Below are 20,099 nucleotides of genomic sequence, written 5' to 3' on the forward strand. Positions count from 1 at the left end.
GTAGGACCTCAGGATTATCCATAGATGATCCTGTGAAAATTAATTGAGATAAGTGTCAGAAAATGGCAAGATGAGGCGGTGGAGACTGATTGAAACTCAGGACACATTTTGTCAAATATCACACCGACAAAATAATTTCTCTCCTGATTATCATATCATATCCTCCCTAGCCTGCCCCGTAATATATGTATTTTCTTCCCAGCCTATATCTAATAGCCATAATTCCTTTTTCAAACTGGCATTTATATTATCTCACCTCTCACCAGCCCAGCAACTAATTGTCATAAATCATGACCATCTTTCCACTAAACCTCCTTGTTAGCCCAAATTTCTAAAAATCTGCCAACTAACCATAGTGCTTCTCCAGCCCACAACCTTCCCAAACCATTCCTCGCTTGCAACCTAACCTATCTGTATGACAGTTGTTATGTTGCCTGGACATCATGTGCACCATTTTATGTTAAGGAATTAATCCAGTTTCAAACAGTTGAACCCAAAGTGTTCTAAATTATGCCTGTTCTCCTGCCCCCCTGCCACCCCTTCCCCCAAATCTTACCCCAGCTTCATCGTGGAAGGCTGAGTAGGAGGCAGAGGGGCCTGACAGACAGGGCCTGTTAACAGCACTTTGGGGTAAACCATTCTATTGATTTTAAGCAGACCCCATCTTTTTTCTGAAAAAGAGATGTGAATTGCTTTTAGTAAATATCTGATTTGCAATTCTGGTGGATACATTATATATGGCCACATTCAGCTAAACAGGGAAAAAAAATACCTCTCAATACACCAGGCTGACTGGGACTCATGCTGGCTGGCCCCAGTGAGGGTGGACCATGCACAATGCAGCTTTCTGCCCTTAGCACAGTTTGAGCATGTCTGATGATGCACTTGTGCTGTGCAAACGAAGGACACCAAAACAGGAGCCCTGAATCGGGGCTGCCTTAGTTATATCAAGACTGGAGAGGCCTGAAAAAATCCTGAGACCAGATATACTAACATGGAAATCACTACAGGCCTCACAACTGTCACAATTTTGGAGAGAATGACCTAATTTTCAGATCCTGTCCTGTTATTCCAACTTTGTTCCCTGGTGTCCCACTTTTGGGGGCACCAGGGATCTGTGCCGAACAAGCATATCATGAGCACAATGCTCAGTGTTTTAGGGCCCTGCAGAAAGCACTGAAACAGTGCATGCACACCAGGCTTACCAGCCAATCCTTTCTGGGCATGTCTGCCCCTTTGGGAATCTCCAGTGACAGGGCACATCCCACCCTTTTTTCCTCTTTCACTGGTGTCATGATTCTCAGGACACCAGAGTTGGGAGGTATGTCACTACCTCTAACTATTTTGTTATTTATATTTACATATCGTTCTGTCTGGCCACACGCACACATTCTCCTACTGATCCGACAGCTTCCTTTGAAATGCTTTATTCAGATTTTACCTGCTAATGTTGCCGTCCTGCAACGTGTCACTGCTTGCCTTTCTTCCATCTCTAACTGGATGTCCTCCCGCTTTCTGAAACTCAATCTCTCAAAAACTGAGCTCCTTGTCTTTCCTCCTCCTAATACTGATCCTCCTCTTTCGCTCTCCCTCCAAGTTTGTGGTACCAACATCAGTCCATCCTTGCAAGCGCGCTGTCTTGGCGTCATACTTGACTCTGGTCTCACCTTTGAGCCTCACATCCAGCATGTTGCCAAATCCTGTAGATTCCATCTTAAAAACATAGCCCGCATCCGCCCCTTTCTTGCACCAGATACTACCAAGGAGCTTGTCCATGCTCTAGTAATTTCCCGCATGGATTATTGTAACCCTCTCCTGATTGGTCTCCCCAATAGCCGTACTGCACCCTTACAGTCCGTAATGAATGCTGCTGCTAGATTGATTTTCCTCTCTAGTCGTTTCTCTCACACCTCACCCCTCTGCCAGTCCTTACATTGGCTTCCTGTATGCTATAGGAGTCAATTCAAGGTACTAACTCACACCTATAAAGCACTGAACAACTCTAGCCCCTCTTATATCTCCTCACAGATCCATAGGTATGTCCCTTCTCGGTCTCTCCGTTCTGCCCGTGACCACCTCCTGTCCGTTGTCCGCACTCGTACGGCCAACTCGCGCTTGCAGGACTTCTCGCGGGCGGCTCCCTTCCTATGGAATAGCCTGCCTACCGCCATCAGACTCTCCCCTAGTCTTGCATCTTTTAAGAAGTGCCTTAAAACCCATCTCTTTAGGAAAGCTTATGGCCTCCAAGACTAACCCTTACCTCACATACCTGTCTCTTGCCCTCTCCTAATGGGCAGCCCACCTTATTTGATTGTAAATTCCTGTCCTAATGTGTTTTACACCCCACCTCCTATAGAATGTAAGCTCGTTTGAGCAGGGTCCTCTTCAACCTATTGTTCCTGTAAGTTTATTTGTAATTGTCCTATTTATAGTTAAATCCCCCTCTCATAATATTGTAAAGCGCTACGGAATCTGTTGGCGCTATATAAATGGCAATAATAAATAAATAAATAAATAGAAAACAATACAAACTACAAAAAAAGATTATTCTTTGGAACCGATGCAGCTTAGTTTTATTTGTATATAGAACCAACACTTAAATAATTATTTTATGACTTCATAGTGGAAACCTTTCACGTGATCAATGCATTTACCGTACTATTTTCTACTGTTTCTAACAACCCAATTAATGTATTATTTGAAATGTTATGCTGCACTTAGAATCTACTCATGCATAAATGACTGTACATCAGTGGAAACCCACTTTGTGGTCATTTACTATTTTAGCAACTAGTCAATGCATTAGTCACATTCATAAACGTACTGTCACTGATAGAAACCTTGTGAAAAAATTAATTTTTGCATTTCACTGAAATGTCATAACTCATCATATGACATTGTTGGGACCAAGTTGTTAAAATATGGTAAAAGGTGTGTCTTGAAACAGTTGCCAGAGTAACGTGTGCTTGTATGGTAGAACTTGAGGGGTCTTGCTCACTCTAACTCATCACTCTTGGTGGCTAAGGGGACCAATCATCTGGACACTGCATTGTTCTTGAATGAGAAGATCTATGAGGATCCTGTGGTCCCTCTGATTCTCCATAAATGTTTATTTTGTAATCTAGCACTTGCTTAAAAGTACAGAAGAAATTGTATCTTGCTGCATCCTTTATCCTTGGGGAATCTTTGCAGAGACTCCACAAGTGAAACTCTCAATTTAAACTGTGATTTTTAGAATCTTCTCTGTATTTAAGTAGTTACGACATTAGATCCATTTTTTCACAGCTGCTTTATTCGTGCTTCATTGAGTTTTGCCAGATTGCCACTGGCTTCATGTACAGTACAAAGTAGCTTTATAATTGGTTGTGTAAACAGGGCAGAACTGTCTAGATTACACAATGTTTTTCTTAAAAATGCTGTGGTGTATATAAGATTGTATATAAACTGGCGTTAGGCCAGCTGCTATAAGCTACAACTATTAGAATACTCGAAAAGCTATATTGGTATCTCCAGATGAAGGTAAACTGACTCAACCTTTGGCTCTCCAGCAGCTTTGTTTGAGGACTCTTTAGATATTCAGTCAGTTAGAACAGCGGTTTTCAAACTGCGTGCCGTGGCACCCCTATGAATATAGCACCAGGGAAACATTACTGCTCAACAGTGACCCAGTCTAGTGCCACGGTCCTTTAAGATCGCGATCAGGTCCATGTTATGTCAGACGGCTGGGAGGAAGTGACAGCCTGTCACTTCCTCCCAGCATCCTGCAGGGAGACAGTGCAGGAGGGGCAGTTTCAGTGTGTATGTGTACGAGTGTGTGTGTGTGAGTGAGTATGAGTGTTTGTATGTATATGAGTGTGTGTATGAGTGTGTGTATGTTTATGAGTGTGTGTGTGTCAGGGTGTGCATCTGTGTGCGCGCACACATCTGTGTATGTGCATCTGTGTGTCAGGGTGTGTGTTTTTATGTCAGTGTGTACCTGTGTCATGGTGTGGGCTCACTCACACAGCAGCAGGACTCCAAGCCACCCTCCTGGCACATAAGGTAAGCTAACAGGAGGGTGACTGGAGATATATTAAAAAAAAACACTTGTGTGTGTGTATGTGTGTGAGTGTAGGAGTGTGAGTATGTGTGTGAGTGTATGAGTGTGTGTGTGGGTGTGTTTGTGTATAAGTGTGTGTATGAGTTTGAGTGTATGAGTATAAGTGTGTGTATGAGTATGAGTGTATGTGTATGAGTGTTTGCATGTGTGTGAGTATGAGTATGTGTGTGAGTGTAGGAGTGTGAGTATGTGTGTGAGTGTATGAGTGTGTGTGTGAGTGTGTTTGTGTATAAGTGTGTGTATGAGTTTGAGTGTATGAGTATAAGTGTGTGTGTGAGTGTGTGTGTGTGTGTGTATGTGTATGGGTGTGTGCATGAGTTTGAGTGTGTGTGTGTGTGTGTGTGTATGAGTATGTGTATGAGTGTGAGTATGTGTATGAGTGTGTCTATGTGTATGGGTGTGTGTATTTATGTCAGTGGGTATCTGAGTCATGGTGTGGGCTCACTCACACAGCAGAGGGACTCCAAGTCACCATCCTGGCACATTCAGTTAGCTAACAGGGGGGGCTGGAGATATAAAAAAAAAATCACTTGTGTGTGAGTGTATGAGTGTGTGTGTGTGTGCATTATGTGTGTGAGTTTATGCGTGTGAGTATGTGTATGAGTGTGTGTATGTGTGTGAGTGTATTTGTGTGAGTGTGTGTTTGTGTATGAATGTGAGTATGAGTGTGTATATGAGTTTGAGTGCATGAGTATGAGTGTGTGCATGAGTATGAGTGTGAGTGTATGTGTATGAATTTTTGTATGTGTGTGGGTATGAGTATGTGTGTGAGTGTGTGTATGTGTATGTGTATGGGTGTGTGTATTTGTTTGAGTGTGTGTGTGTGTGTATGAGTGTGTGTGTGTGTGAGTGTGAGTATGAGTGTTTGTATGTGTATGAGTGTGAGTTTTTGTATGTGTATGAATGTGAGTATGAGTGTGTGTATGTTTATGAGCATGTGTCTGTCAGGGTGTGCATCTGTGTGTGTGTATATATGTCAGTGTGCTTTTGTGTCTGTGTGCGCGCACACATCTGTGTATGTGCATCTGTGTGTCAGGATGTGTGTTTTTATGTCAGTGTGTATCTGTGTCATGGTGTGGGCATGTATCAATGTGTGTGTGTGTCAGGGTGCATGTGTGTATTTGTTGGAGTGTATCTATGTGTGTGTAAGTGTCGGTGTGTATCTATATGTGTGTATGTGTTGGTGTATTTATATACATCTGTGTGTTAATGTGCATGAATATCTGTGTAAGTATGTATGTATGTGCATACATCCAAGCAGTCCAACACCAGCACAACACACAAGCACACTCCTGCAATCTAACACAAGTATTACATACAAACACACCCCTGCATTCAAACTAACAAAAAAATAAACACAGCCCTTTACTCAAACACAAATACTTCACACAAATGTACAACCACATTTAAAAGTGAACATTACATTCAGACACACCCTTACAATCAAACGCAAACATCACATACAAACACACCCCTGTATAAAAACAAAATAAATTTATACAAACACCCAGTGGCGGCTCTAGACTTTGTGAGGCCTAAAGTGAAACTCAAACATGAGGCCCCACTAACACCCAAAGTGAAAATAAATAGGTGTTCATTGTGTGTGTATAAGGTGCTGTAGTTATATTGAAGGATGGTGGATACAGAGAGTTAGTCTCTGTATTTATTGTTCAGAGGCTTGCAGTGTCGCAGATCCCTGTGCCGCTGCGTTGTGAGCTGTCTGACTGAAGTTATGGCATAATTTTCAAATGAAATTAATTTGTAATAAACAAATTTAATTAGCAATTATGCTAATCGTTTATACACGATTTCGGGGTATGGTTACATAGCCTGGCAGTCATGTATACATAAGTGCAGGTGTGTGTATTTCTGAGTGTGTCTGATATTGTCTACCTGTGTATGTGCCAGAAAGTTTGTGTCTGACCGAGAGTATTCTTGTGTGTAAATGTATGTCTTTGTGGCGGAGGGAGTGTGACAGGATTGGAGGAGGTTAATATGACAGGGTGAGTGTGGCATAGATGGGGGGTGTATCACAGGTTTGTGGTGAATGTGCTATGTTTGGAGGAGGGAGTGTGACAAGATTACGGGGGATTAATGTGACAGGGTGAGTGTAGCAGGGTTGTGAGGGATAGTGTGACAGGGTTTGGGGTGAGTGTGGCACAGTTGGAGGACAGGATTGGAGGAGTTTATGTGGTAGTGTGAGTGTGGCAGGGCGAAAGGGGTGAGTGTGACAGTGCGAGAGAAGGTGAGTCTAGCAGGATTAATATGATAGGATAAATGTGGCAAAGCGAGGGTAGGTGAGTGTGGTATGCTTGGAGGGGGTGAGAGTGACAGGATTAAAGGGGGTCAATGAGAGTGGAGCTGGGTGAAGAGGTGACATTGTGTGGGGGCTGAAAGTGATTGGAGATGGTGATAGTGTACGGAAGGGGTGTCAGTGTGTATATGGGGATGGTAGAGTGTGTGTGGGGGTGACAGTATGTGTGTGTGGGAGGGTGACAGGGTGTGTGGGGGGTGACAGCGTGAGTGTATGGGGGGAGTGACAGGGAGTGTGTGTGTGGAGAGGTGACAGGTTGTGTGAGGGGGCTGTGACAGGGTTTGTGTGTAGGGGGCTGTGACAGGATTTGTGGGGGGGGTCTATGACAGAGTGTGTGGGGAGACGGGGTGAGTGGCTGTGAGGGTCTGTGGGAGTGCGGAGCTGCAGACAGGAGGCTGGCTCTCTGCCAGGGCAGGCGAGCAAGCCGCTGGACCCCCTCCTGTGTCGGGTCCTCGGTCTTCGACCGAAGACCCACATGTCTCTCTGCCTAAGGTGATTTAGGCGGCCGCGAGGCCCCAGCAAGCGCGAGGCAGCTGCTTAAATCGCCTAATTATAGAGCCACCTCTGCAAGCACCTCTTCAAACACCAACACTGTACATTACACTATAGCGCCAGTAAATGTAAACCTAGAAATTTTGACTTGGGGTGCTTGAAAAAATACTGAAATATTAAGGGCGCCTTGAACCTAAAAGGTTTGGGAACCACTGAGTTAGAAGGATATATCCAAATTTGATACATGCAATTTCTAGTTGCCATGGGCTACAAAAATACTAAAAGTACCACAATCTGTAGCCAGTAAAGAGAGATGTATTTAACTGCTCTTGAATTAGGTTGCCTCTAGATGGTCTGCAGGCGGATGCACATGCAAAATAAAAGATTATCATACACTACAAAATCTATATAAAGCTATAGTTATTGTGTGGTCTTCTAACGCCTAATGTTGCCATGTATTTAGGCTGTTGCTTCCTGTATTCAACTAATCAGTAAGTTGTGGTGAGGAAGTAGACTGTGACTTCACATGGCCGCAGAGACGAAGTCAGGAAAGGAGTAAAATATTTAAATATTATACACACAGATTCTGCAAGCTTGTGACTGGACTGTCTGCTACCCCAAATAATGTGACTTCCTTTTAAAACATGCTTACTTATGCATGCAATTTTCTTTTTTACTATATCATCTTCTTCACAAATTGCAAATGCAGCACAGAGCTGAGATTGGGAGATGAGACACATGATATCCGTGAGAGACATCTGTGTCACTAAACGGTTGGCTATAGTTTGAGGTACGCAAACAATACACCAAAATACTGCAACTAGAATTGTCTAGGTGCTACGGTTTCCCAAAGAGAACCTACTGTGGGTCTGGACTGGCTATGTGATATAATAATCACATGGGTTACACATAAACATACTGTGTGTAATCTACTATTAAATATTAAATGAATGTTTACTCTCAACTTTGTTATAGCATTTGTATATTATAAGGGTCTCTCTATTTGTAGCTCACAATGTTTGGTGGAGTATCATCAATACTACAAATATTGATAGCAGGGTGAACTTGATAGCAGAGAACGTGGGATTGAGGGAGAGGTGCTGGAACAATGTGAAATAAGGTTAGCATAGCAAAATGGTCTTGTACCTGGAGATTCGTTATACATCTTGTAAATCCTGCCAATGCTTGGTTGTAAAGCCTGCTTGTATTAGCAGAAAGCACCTTCGCTGTTATCATTGTATTAAGGTAGTTAGGCCATTTCCAGATTTTGACAATGCACAGGTACTGCGGGCTGGGTATCTAATGATGGGTCACGTCTGGTCTGAGTAATTTAACCCCTTAAGGACACATGACATGTATGACATGTCATGATTCCCTTTTATTCCAGAAGTTTGGTCCTTAAGGGGTTAAACTCTATGGGAGAATCACAACTTTATCAGTTCACTGGGAAGTATGTTCACATGTGGAAAAAAAACAAACTGATTGATTATGGTTAACCAGGCAAGTCTGCTCAAGAATTTGATTTTGCTTTATTAAATATTTACATGGTGGGGATAAGCATTGTTTAGGAAATAGTCTATTTGATGCATGTATTGCCTTAATAAGTGGGCTTTTGTTAGAAATTCAATAGTCCCATTCAATATAGTATGTGTGGTAGAGTGACAGAAAAAACATGCTTGGGATATAAAGGCTGCACAGACTGCAGTAGTATTTTTTATGTGAGGAGTACTATGGCCCCATTCCTGTTAATGTGAAAAACCATTTAGCAATGATTTGCCCTCTTTCCTGGTGCACAGCCAGTCTCCAATGCTCCCTGGTGGTCCATTGACGTACTACCGGCTTCTGCTGAGCTACAAGGACCAGACCGTTAGCTGACCATTCTCTGCCAACGAATGCAACTCTGTGCACTGAAAGTAGCACAGAATTAACATTAGCGTCTAGAGTTCCAAGTTGGCTGATGACACCCTAATGATGTTGCTGGTTATGGAGTTACACCTTCAGAAGGAGAGGGGTTAAACTCCATATGTGCAACGTTTCATAGAGAGCGCTTCACATACAGACTCCAGGCATCATGACCACTTCCTATCACTGAAATGGTCATTGTGCTCATAGTAACTTTTTACTTAACTAAATATGTACAGAAAGGTTCCCTTTCTTACTCCCGTCATTCAGTTATGATATTAAGTTGAGTTAAACTGCTTCTAGGGAGCTGGAAGTTGGCCTAGAGAAGATAACCACATATTATACTTGAGTCTCAGATCAACCATATTGAAGGAATTAAGGTTTAGCTCCTCCCTAAGTTGTCGGTAGACTGAATGGACTACATTTCTACATAAACCAAAAATTATTACACATTTTGAAATAGAGTTTCCTGTTCAGTCTGCAATCCTTAGCTTCCAAAACAACTGACACATGATTCACACATGGCCTTCCCTTCAAGAATGTCTCTCTATAATGTTAGAGGGATAAGTTAATGGTTCTTAAAGATGCCAAAATTGTCTCAGTTGGAGTTGAAGGCACAAGAACCTGCTCATTGGGTATAGGGGAAGAACAGTGATTGGGAGGGGTTTGGAAGGGAAAGGAGTGGGCCCAGGGGGAGGAGAGTGATTAACTGTTTCTAAACTATCTAGTCTGTTTGAATAGATGCCACTGAATTAACCAGGCTGAATGGCACTTTTTTTTTAAGGCCTCAGAGGTTGTTATTTTTCTACAAGGCACCACCAGCCTTTGCTCCTTTGACTGGAGAACATTACCGGTCCTGAGGCTGGGTAGCAAAAATTCTGTACATGTTTTTGGCAGGCCTACTTCTTGATGGCAGTAATGGTAAAATATGGGCCCCATGACAGGAATGTAAATAAAGACAGCTGGCAATATCAATTTAACTAACAACAATTTGCAAGACACAAGCACAAACATGCAACTGTCTGTTCTTTTATGGTTAATAAGGATTAAAAATGTATCTACCATTCAAGGGTTTGATACAGTGCAGTATGCACAAACAGCAAAAACATATACGTACACCATATATGCACACCTTAACCATGCATGTACACCTCAACTTATTTACTATTTCCAGAGGGATTAATATTGAAATAGATATATATATATAGTATAGCATGCTCATAAAAAAAAAAATTCATCATAATTGCAGTGTATAGGGTAAATGTTATAACTATTACATTGTTCTAAGGTAAGAGTAGATAACAGGTAGATGTATTCCCACATATATAGAGCTACTTGTTGTCCAATCACTGCTCTGAGAACTCATAAAGGAACATTTTAGGTTGGAGCGGACTTCCGTTATTAAAAGGTGTCTCCAATCATCAGAACTACTACAGTCTGCTGTAATGGTTTTAATGGCAGGAGTACACTGGCCAAATCCTCAGTAATGGGTCAGCCGTTTAGCAACTATTGGCCCATTTAGTGGGGTTCACACTGGGCAATGTGTTTCAGGTTTATGCAGAGCTTTCGAAACCAGGAAGCCAAGACCATCGTCATTCATTGGCTGAGATTGTCATCTGCACTGAAAGTTGCACAGAATTGACATTAGCCAGCCTAGAACTCTAGCTGGCTATTGACACCGCAATGACGCTGCCAGAGGTGGAGAGGAGTTAAACTCTGTATGTGCAACATTTTCCAGCAAAACACTGCACATACAGACTTCATACACCATGACCACTTCAAATCACTAAATTCAGTAACCCTTTAATGCATGATTGAGCTGAGTAATTAAAAACACATGCAAATAAATAATTACAACATAGCCTTGTTTCAGTAATCATTCATTCATTCAATTTTCCTATAATTAATTATTAAAACCAGATGAAGACTGCATTGCTCGCTGGTATGTAAGGCATATGCAATAATAAAGGTAGAAGAGAAAATGGCTTCCATGAAGTCTACAATGTCAAAGAAGCAAATAGTGTGGCTTTAAAGGGCTTGGTCCGTTGTGCCAAAAGGTCTTTATAGCATTGAGTAAAATACTATACCTGGATTCTAGAGTCCAGAGGTTGTAAAAAAATATAAACAGAGGGGATTATTTGACTGAAAAGATGTTTACAAAATTGATAAAATGAACGCAAAACAGTAACATTAAGCTAAGATTCACAGATGGCTTCATTAAGTTATGCATACCAAAGCTATGCATTTTAATGCTGCTATATAAAATTATAAATCATTATTAATTATTCATTAGAATAATAGATTTTCTTACATTATAATTAAGAGGGCAGGAAGTGGTTTGGAGGAAGGTAGAAGTAAACTTTTATCTTTACATGAGTGCTGATAGCAACCAGTGTGTGCATAGGCCCTGGGTGGGGGAGTAGACTACATATGTGGAGAAGAGATATCCTGTCTGGTTTGTAAACCTCATACAGAAGGAGTAAACTGTGAGGTTGGAGTAAATGAGGAAGTTAAAAAAAAAAAAAAAAAACCAAAAAAACACAGTGCAACACATTGCTTAAGATAAATGAAAGAACACATGAAATATTCCCATTCACAAAGAAGAGCACAATCTGACACAAAAAAAAGACACAAGGAACAAGTTTGACTTACTGAAGTCAAATGGTAGTAAACTTAAAAAAAATAAATTAAAAATAGCCAATCTGTCAAGAAAACTGAGTTGGAAAAGTATTCCAGATCATCTATTAGAGTCTGTTGTTGGCATTCAGATATAAATTCAAGGGAATACTAATCAAATCAAGAGTGAAGTGTAACAGACAGTTAACTCTCTTTGCCCTAGCCGTAACCCTAATGCACACACAGACGTACACTCTCCATAACTAACATGATGCATTATGGGAGGGGCTCATAGAATCCATGTCTGCACAATCTCTCTGTCCTCGTGAAGGAGGAGTTTATTGTTAATATAATGCCCACAATGCCCAGATTCCCCGTCTCACTGCACGACTACACCTGAATTACCCATAGTATCCCAAGTAACCCAAGATTCCCAGTCTACTCCTCTCTGTCAAAACACCAGCCTTTACCGTAAATTCCACTCTTAATATGGAGGTCACCCAAATAACTAACACAATATACAGTGAGGAATCTTCTCACAATTAAAATTATACAATTGCAGGGATATTGCCTTGAATACACTGCACTGTGCAACTATAATAGCTATCTGTGTAAATGTCAGAAGTATATGTCTGATTTGTGAATAATTAAAACAGCGTTAAATGCTAATGCAAATTCAGAGCTTTTATTCTGACCACTTATAGACAGATATGCTAGAAGGGAGGCTCACTGAGTATTATAGGAAACTATAAACACTGTATTAACAACACAGTAGCTACAGAGATAAAACCAATACGCAGACACTACATAATCAGTAACAGGCGCTAAACAGAGCTGTGATGTCAGCTTCTCAGCAAATAATGAAACAAATAATGAAACGAATACAAAGTAGCTAATGATTCTGAAGGACTCTTGTGTTATCCCCAGCCTTGACTCATACTATATATATATATATATATATATATATACACATCTTACAAATCTCCTATTGAGGGGGAGGGTAACAATCTTACAGAAATCAGATATGCCTTTTCAATATTACGCTGCCTCTTCTTTCCTATTCATATAATAATAATTATTTAATATAGAGCAAATATATGATATGCATTGTTAGTATGTACATCAAAGCACTATCACTTCTTTTTTTTTTTAAACTGTATTTTTTTTTATTTATGTTTTTATCACATTAATTGTGCGTTATATGTATTCACAATGCTCTTAGAACAGATTGTTAAAATACACTTTGGCTTATTTGGTGTAGTGGTAGGCTTCACACAGTATGGCCATATGGTTAAACTGTATCCCCATATTTATGAGATAGGTGGTTTTAAGTAGCCTTGTAAAATGTAAAACTGTATTTTTGTGTGTGCTTGTCCTTAATACATATTTGATTCAATTTATTTTCCACATAGTCCGTCCAAGGTGCCGATATCTTTTTGTGTGATGAACAGGTGCCCCTAACTGTTCCTAGTCCTGTAACTTGTTGGTAACACTGGACCACATTTTCATAATCGCTCTGCAGCCTGCAAAAATGCTCTGACTAATCAATTTATTTTCACATCTACTGAATGAGTCCCCCAGTTTTTACATTTAAAAACACATCGCAATAAAAAAAAAATAAAACATTTAAAAACACAATACAAACACAGCGATGCATAGATGGCAAATAAACATACTATAACACAGCAATTTTGCAAATAGATTGCTTTGAAGATAAACTTAAAAATAAAAAATATGTACATTTGAACAATATCTATTTATTACTTTTTAGTTTTTCCTTCATAAAACTATTTGGAAAATGAAAAATGTTGGACAGCGCCCTGTGTCCTCTACCTTGCAATATTTCACACAGAATCTGAAATGTAGGTATAAAAACAAAAAATCCTTTTATCGCACATATAGTAGGTGTGACTAGTGATGTCCCAAACGGTTCACTTGTGAATAGTTCCTGGCGAAAATAGCGTGTTCGTGTTCGCCACGGATGGCGAACATATGCGATGTTCGGTCCGCCCCCTATTCATCTTCATTGAGTAAACTTTGACCCTGTACCACACAGTCAGCAGACACATTCCATCCAATCAGCAGCAGACCCTCCCTCCCAGACCCTCCCACCTCCTAGACAGCATACAATTTAGATTAATTCTGAAGCTGCATTCATTTTATTTATTTATTTTTTGTATTTTTTTATTTTTGTGTGTGTTTGTGTTTATTATACATTATCCCCCCATAGCCAGTAGCCTGTGTTTATTATACATTATCCCCCCATAGCCAGTAACCTGTGTTTATTATACATTATCCCCCCGTAGCCAGTAACCTGTGTTTATTATACTTTATCCTCCCATTGACCGTAACCTGTGTTTATTATACATTATCCCCCCATAGCCAGTAACCTGTGTTTATTATACATTATCCTCCCATAGCCAGTAACCTGTGTTTATTATACATTATCTCCCCCATAGTCAGTAACCTGTGTTTATTATACATTATCCCCCCACAACCAGTAACCTGTGTTTATTATACATTATCCCCCCACAACCAGTAACCTGTGTTTAATATACATTATCCCTCCATAGCCAGTAACCTGTGTTTATTATACATTATCCCCCCATAGCCAGTAACCTGTGTTTATTATACATTATCCCTCCCATAGCCAGTAACCTGTGTTTATTATACATTATCCCCCCGTAGCCAGTAACCTGTGTTTATTATACATTATCCCTCCCATAGCTAGTAACCTGTGTTTATTACACATTATCCTCCCCATAGCCAGTAACCTGTGTTTATTATACATTATCCCCCATAGCCAGTAACCTGTGTTTATTATACATTATCCTCTCATAGCCAGTAACCTGTGTTTATTATACATTATCCCTCCATAGCCAGTAACCTGTGTTTATTATACATAATCCCCCATAGCCAGTAGCCTGTGCTTATTATACATTATCCCCCCCATAGCCAGTAACCTGTGTTTATTATACATTATCCCCCATAGTCATTTATTGTTGGACCTAGGCAGCATGATGTCTTAGGCCGGCCCAGAGAGTGAGTGAGTGAGTGAATAATATAATATATATGTTCAGAAACATATTAGTAATATATGTAAATCGGGTTCATGCAGAGAGGGTGAGAAGGTATTAAAGAAAACCACACTTATTGCATCAAATTTTCAAAGCCAAACTTTTAAAAGCTTTCCTCATTTCTTTCTCGGGATGAGGAATATATCAGTTGTAGACTGAGGATTTCCATCTGCCCAATCTTTTAATAATATGCACTGGAGTGTCAGTGTTGAAGGAGACCGAAGCTGCTCCTATTCTAAATGAAAGACCCGAGACATGGATACAACCCAATCTTAGGAGTAGTGTTCTGATGTAGAAGATGAATTTAGCCATAGTCAGAGGGATTTAGTGAGAGTAGTGGTGAAATGTGTGTGGCATGACTGAGTGTGGGTAAGTAAGAGTCAAGTATTTTAACTGGGCACTAGTTCTAGGTGGGATAAAGTGGTATAGCGGATGGATGAGTAGTTTGGTTCGTTTTAGAGGTTTGTAGAAAAAGTATATAGTGATCATAATTTTTAGCGATATCCAATATTTTTAAGGTGGTCCCAGTGCCACCACTCATATCTGGTGTCACAATAGCTTGTATTTAAAAAGAACAAAAACTTTTTTGACTGTAATTTAATAGCAATCAGTTTCCTTCACACGTGTGCGTTTCAGGGCCTGCCAGGGCACAGTGTCACACCAGTGCAACTCATATCTGGTGTAACAGTAGTGTACATTTAAAAAAAAATACAGGGGGCTTCTTGTCACCTTTTGGGGACCCTTGGTGTTGTACGTGGCTGGGTGGAGGAAGAGACCTTCAATGACATCAGTGAGGACAAGGAACGGGACATGGCTAGCTTGGTATCCAACCTTGTGCAAATGGGGAGTTTGAGGTTGTGCAAATGGACTGGTTGCGGTTGTTTGCGGTGCGTTAAACGGGGAGTTTGGTCTGTCACTGTGAAGCGGGCATAACCCTTACACTACCTGATCGATACAACATCATACCTGATGTTTTAAAGCACTTTATTCCAAACAATTTAGGAATGTTAGGTGATTTATGCCCTTTATGGATTAAAACCAGACTCTGCATCAACTATGTAATTTTCCATGGGAGTTTTGCCATGGATCCCCCTCCGGCATGCCACAGTCCAGGTGTTAGTCCCCTTGAAACAACTTTTCCATCACTATTGTAGCCAGAAAGAGTCCCTGTGGGTTTTAAAATTCGCTTGCCTATTGAAGTCTATGGCGGTTTGCCGGGTTCGCAAGTTGGGTTATAAAGTTTTTAGGTTTATTTAGATATTATGTACACTCTATCAGACACAAAGCAGTTGCAGTTATAGCATAATATTTTTATGCATAAAACAGATAGCTGAGAAAATGAAAGTTAAAGAAACATTATAGTGTCATGAATACAAACATGTATTCTTGTCACTATAGTTTTGAATTCATCGTTTAGGCCCCTGGCCCTCTGACCCCCTTGTCCCTGTTAAAAAAGGGGGGACAAGGCGGCCGCGCGGCTGAGAACTTGAAACTTTACACGCATTGACAGCTATTGCCAATGACCGGAAAAACGCCACCCTGCGCCAACCAGCATCTCCTCATAGAGATGCATTAAATCAATGTATCTCTAAGGGGAACGATCAGTGCCTCCATGCAGGGCATGGAGATGTTGAGCATCCAGGAAGCACCTCTAGTGGCTCTCTGAGTGACTGCAACTAGAGGTGTTTCTAGGCAGTATTAAAAACACTGCCTTTTCTCTGGAATCCTGTAGGGACATCCTGTAGACACCAGAACAACTACATTAAGCTGTAGTTGCTCTGGTGACTATATTGGGCCTTTAACTCAAGATCCAGTGTTAAACTCAATAGCTGATGTCCATATTATTATTATTGTGATATTTATATAGCGCCATCAAAATCCGCAGTGCTTTACAATGGGTGGACAAACAGACATGTAGTTGTAACCAGACAAGTTGGACACACAGGAACAGAGGGGTTGAGGGCCCTGCTCAATGAGCTTACATGCTAGAGGGAGTGGGGTAAAATGACACAAAAAGATAAGGATAGTATTAGACTAGTGGCAGTTGCAGAAGAGGAATCAGTCAGGAGCTATTAACAGTTTAATTGATACGCTTTTATGAAGAAGTGGGTTTTTAACAATTTTTTGAAGGAGTGGAGACTGGGTGAGCATCTAATGGAGGAGGGAAGAGAGTTCCACAGGAACGGTGCAGCCCTCAAGAAATCTTGAAGGTGAGCATCAGAGGTGGGAGTATGGACAGAAGATAGACATAAGGGCCTAGACGGGACATACTTGTGTATAAGGGAGGATAGATAGGTGGGAGCAGCATTAGGTAGAGATTTGAAAGCAAGAACCAGAATTTTAAATTGAGCTCTATATTTTATAGGAAGCCAATGTAGGGCCTGACAGAAGGGTGAGGCATGGGAGGTGCGGGCAGACAAGAAGATGAGCCTCGCTGCCGCATTCATTATGGACATTATCCACTGAGAAGCGTATTACAGTAGTCAAGGCGAGAAAGGACAGTGGAATGGACCAACACCTTAGTCACATCTGGCGTTAAGTAGAGGCAGATGCGCGCAATGTTTTTGAAAGGGAAATGACAGGATTTGGCGAAAGATTGAACATGAGGCTTGAAAGAGAGGTTGGAGTCAAAGAGAAAACCTAGGCAGCGAGCCTGCGTGGTGGAGCTGATGGTAGCACCGTTGACTTGGAGGGAGACAGAAACAGGAGTAAAAACACTTGAGGGAGGAAAGACCCGAATTTCAGTTTTGGTCAAGTTACGTTTAAGGAAGTGGGCTGCCATCCAGTTAGAAATAGCAGAGAGGCAGTCAGAGACACTAGTCAAGAGGGACGGGGAGAGCTCAGGAGAGGACAGGGCTTCTTTAGAATTGGGGTTACAGTTGCATGAGACACCAACTGAGAGAGCTACATTGGACTTACGCACTCCTACCCAAAACTTGTTAAATTATGGTTTCTGGCATTGGTAAGTCTGTTATGATACAGTGTATGGCTTTAGTAGCATTAATGAGCAGTATATTATGTATAAAAACCTTCAAAGATGTAACAATACGATACTTACAGAAAAGTCATCTTCAGGGAATAATACCAGGTCTCTCAGGGGATCATTGTAATATGTGTTTTCTATTTCACTTATAGCAGACTCGTAATCCAAAGGTTCCAATAATTTAGGTTTTTCATGCTGCAGACAAAGGATTAAAAGGTTAGTTAAGTAAATAATGTAAACATGTAGTAAATCACAAGACCCTGAATGAATTACATCAACAATCATATGTTGCAATATTATTCATATTGTGGGAGAATGGAATTTTCTCTGCAGTGCCAGCCTTTACTCCCCAACATCTATCAGATTCCCATGTCTCTGGACTTCACAGTTATAATTACAATTATTTATATAGTGCCAACATTCGACAGAGCTGTAAACAAGACAAACATTTAATTCTAACTAAATATGATTGACATACAGGAACAGTAGGTGGAGAGGGCCTTGCCCTAACGAGCTCACAATCACAGCACCCACTATATCTAAGTCCAACTGTATCCTTCAGACCCTACCCTATAGTCTCTAAACATCTTCTGTATGCTTTAACCTTCTCATCTCTCAAACTCTGCACTTGTCTCTTTTAGCCTTTCACAATGCCTTTCAGTTTTGTCTTACTGGTTTCCTTAACATTTTGGGAATGTTTTGATGTCTTTGACACATGTTCTGCTTACTATTTTGATTTTAAACATAATTAAAAATACTGGCTTGTTTTAAAATTATACTAAAATGCAGATATGTGTAAACTGAATTTGCTGGTCCAGTGAAAGATGTCATGACTATGGATTGTGTCATAACAATTTTGGAGTTTACAGTTGATGCCTGTTTTTACCCCTTGTCCCACTAGAGAACATTCTTCGGGGAGTGAGCAAGTGAGTTACTGCCATGCCAGCATAGTGGAGTAGCAAGTAATTTATGCCAAAAAACAAATTATATTTCTAGTAGCATAAATGTTTCATTTTCTGCCCCATTTCCTATTCTTGAAGGAACACACAAGATATATAATTACACCACTAGAAACATAGAAACATATGATGGCAGAGAAGAACCATACGGCCCATCTAGTCTGCTCAATTTTCGAAATACTTTCATTAGTCCCTGGCCTTATCTTAGATCTAGGATAGCCTTACCCCACGCATGCTTAGACTCCCTCACTCTGTTAACCTCTACCACTTCAGCTGGAAGGCTATTCCATGCATCCACTACCCTCTCATTAAAGTAATACTTCCTGATATTATTTTTAAACCTTTCCCCCTCTAATTTAAGACTATGTCCAATTGTTGTGGTAGTGTTTCTTCTTATACCTATACTCTCCTCCTTTACTGTGTTGATTCCCTTTATGTATTTAAATGTTTCTATCATATCCCCCCTGTCTCATCTTTCCTCCAAGCTAAACATGTGAGGTCTCACCAGTGTTCTGTACAATGGCATGAGCACTTCCCTCTTTCTACTGCTAATACCTCTCCCTATACAACCAAGCATTCTGCTAGCATTTCCTGCTGCTCTATTACACTGAAACAATTACCCCTAAATCCCTTTCCTCAGATGTTGAGGTTAGGACTGCATCAAATATTCTGTACTCTGCCCTTGGGTTTTTACATCCAAGTTGCATTATCTTGCAATTATCCACATTAAATGTCAGTTGCACCAGCTGTGACCATTTTTCTACTTTACCTCAATCATTTGCCATTTGGCAATTGGCAGGTAATTTGTAGGCTATGTAATTCACAAGACATTTTATCAAGTACACAGAAGCACAAATATAAAGTGAACTTTAAAGTAGATAGTTAATCCAGTTCTTATCCACTAAACTTGTAAGAGTGCAAAAGCTGTAAAAGTAACTGTCATTTTTATAAATTTAAAAAGCTCCTGTCTTTCAATGAGTAATTGTTCTTCCCAAAACGAGACTCTGGTTCTCAGGAGTCTTCAATTAAATTAAACTTACTGAAGATACAAATCAGTTTCTCCAATCATTTGCTTTTATAATCTGAACTTTTCATTTGTTGCCCTTACAATAATCTAAAGACAACATCAATCAGCAGTAAAATTACACAGTGGAGAGTGGAAAGCACGAGGCGGTTGTTTTAATGCCTCATAAAACCGTATTTGTCCATTTGTAATTGTATCTGAAGACATGAAAGATGGGTGATCAGTAACACGGAGAGAAATAGAAGCACAGACGATTCAAACAATTAGAACTGACTAATAATCTCACACATTATACTAGGCTAGTGTTAGGGTCAGAATAAAGTGTAAAGATTGTTCTTTATAACAATGTACATTTTCAAAAAAGATTCATTTTAATGTAGGCACGATGGTAGAAACAAAAACAAAACATAAAAAAAAAAATCACAGAGAAATAGAAAATATGAGGAAACAAGAAAGACAACGAAGACAAGGAAGAGGCGCCTTAGGTCTAGGCCAGAATATTGATTTAATGGTTCACATGACATACGTTCTAATTATAGTCTGCATGTTCCAGGGGATGATCCTGGTCCAGTAAGAATGTTGGAAGAAAAAAACTTGGAACTTCTAAACTTCAAGTAATATTTAGGCTGCTTC

General features: G+C 40.3%; 1 protein-coding gene across 5 annotated transcripts in view; it reads right to left on the reverse strand.

The window, feature by feature from the left end:
• The window catches only part of DOCK10 (dedicator of cytokinesis 10), a 218,702-nt gene that overhangs the window by 135,569 nt on the left and 63,034 nt on the right, over window positions 1–20,099 (reverse strand). For all 5 annotated transcript variants that reach the window (XM_063442511.1, XM_063442509.1, XM_063442512.1 and 2 more), the window contains exon 2: window positions 17,559–17,678. In XM_063442511.1, coding sequence (XP_063298581.1) covers window positions 17,559–17,678 — 120 coding nt within the window. The remainder of the gene's footprint in view (window positions 1–17,558; window positions 17,679–20,099) is intronic.

Source organism: Pelobates fuscus, chromosome 2, assembly GCF_036172605.1.
Source record: "Pelobates fuscus isolate aPelFus1 chromosome 2, aPelFus1.pri, whole genome shotgun sequence".
Classification (NCBI taxonomy): domain Eukaryota; kingdom Metazoa; phylum Chordata; class Amphibia; order Anura; family Pelobatidae; genus Pelobates; species Pelobates fuscus.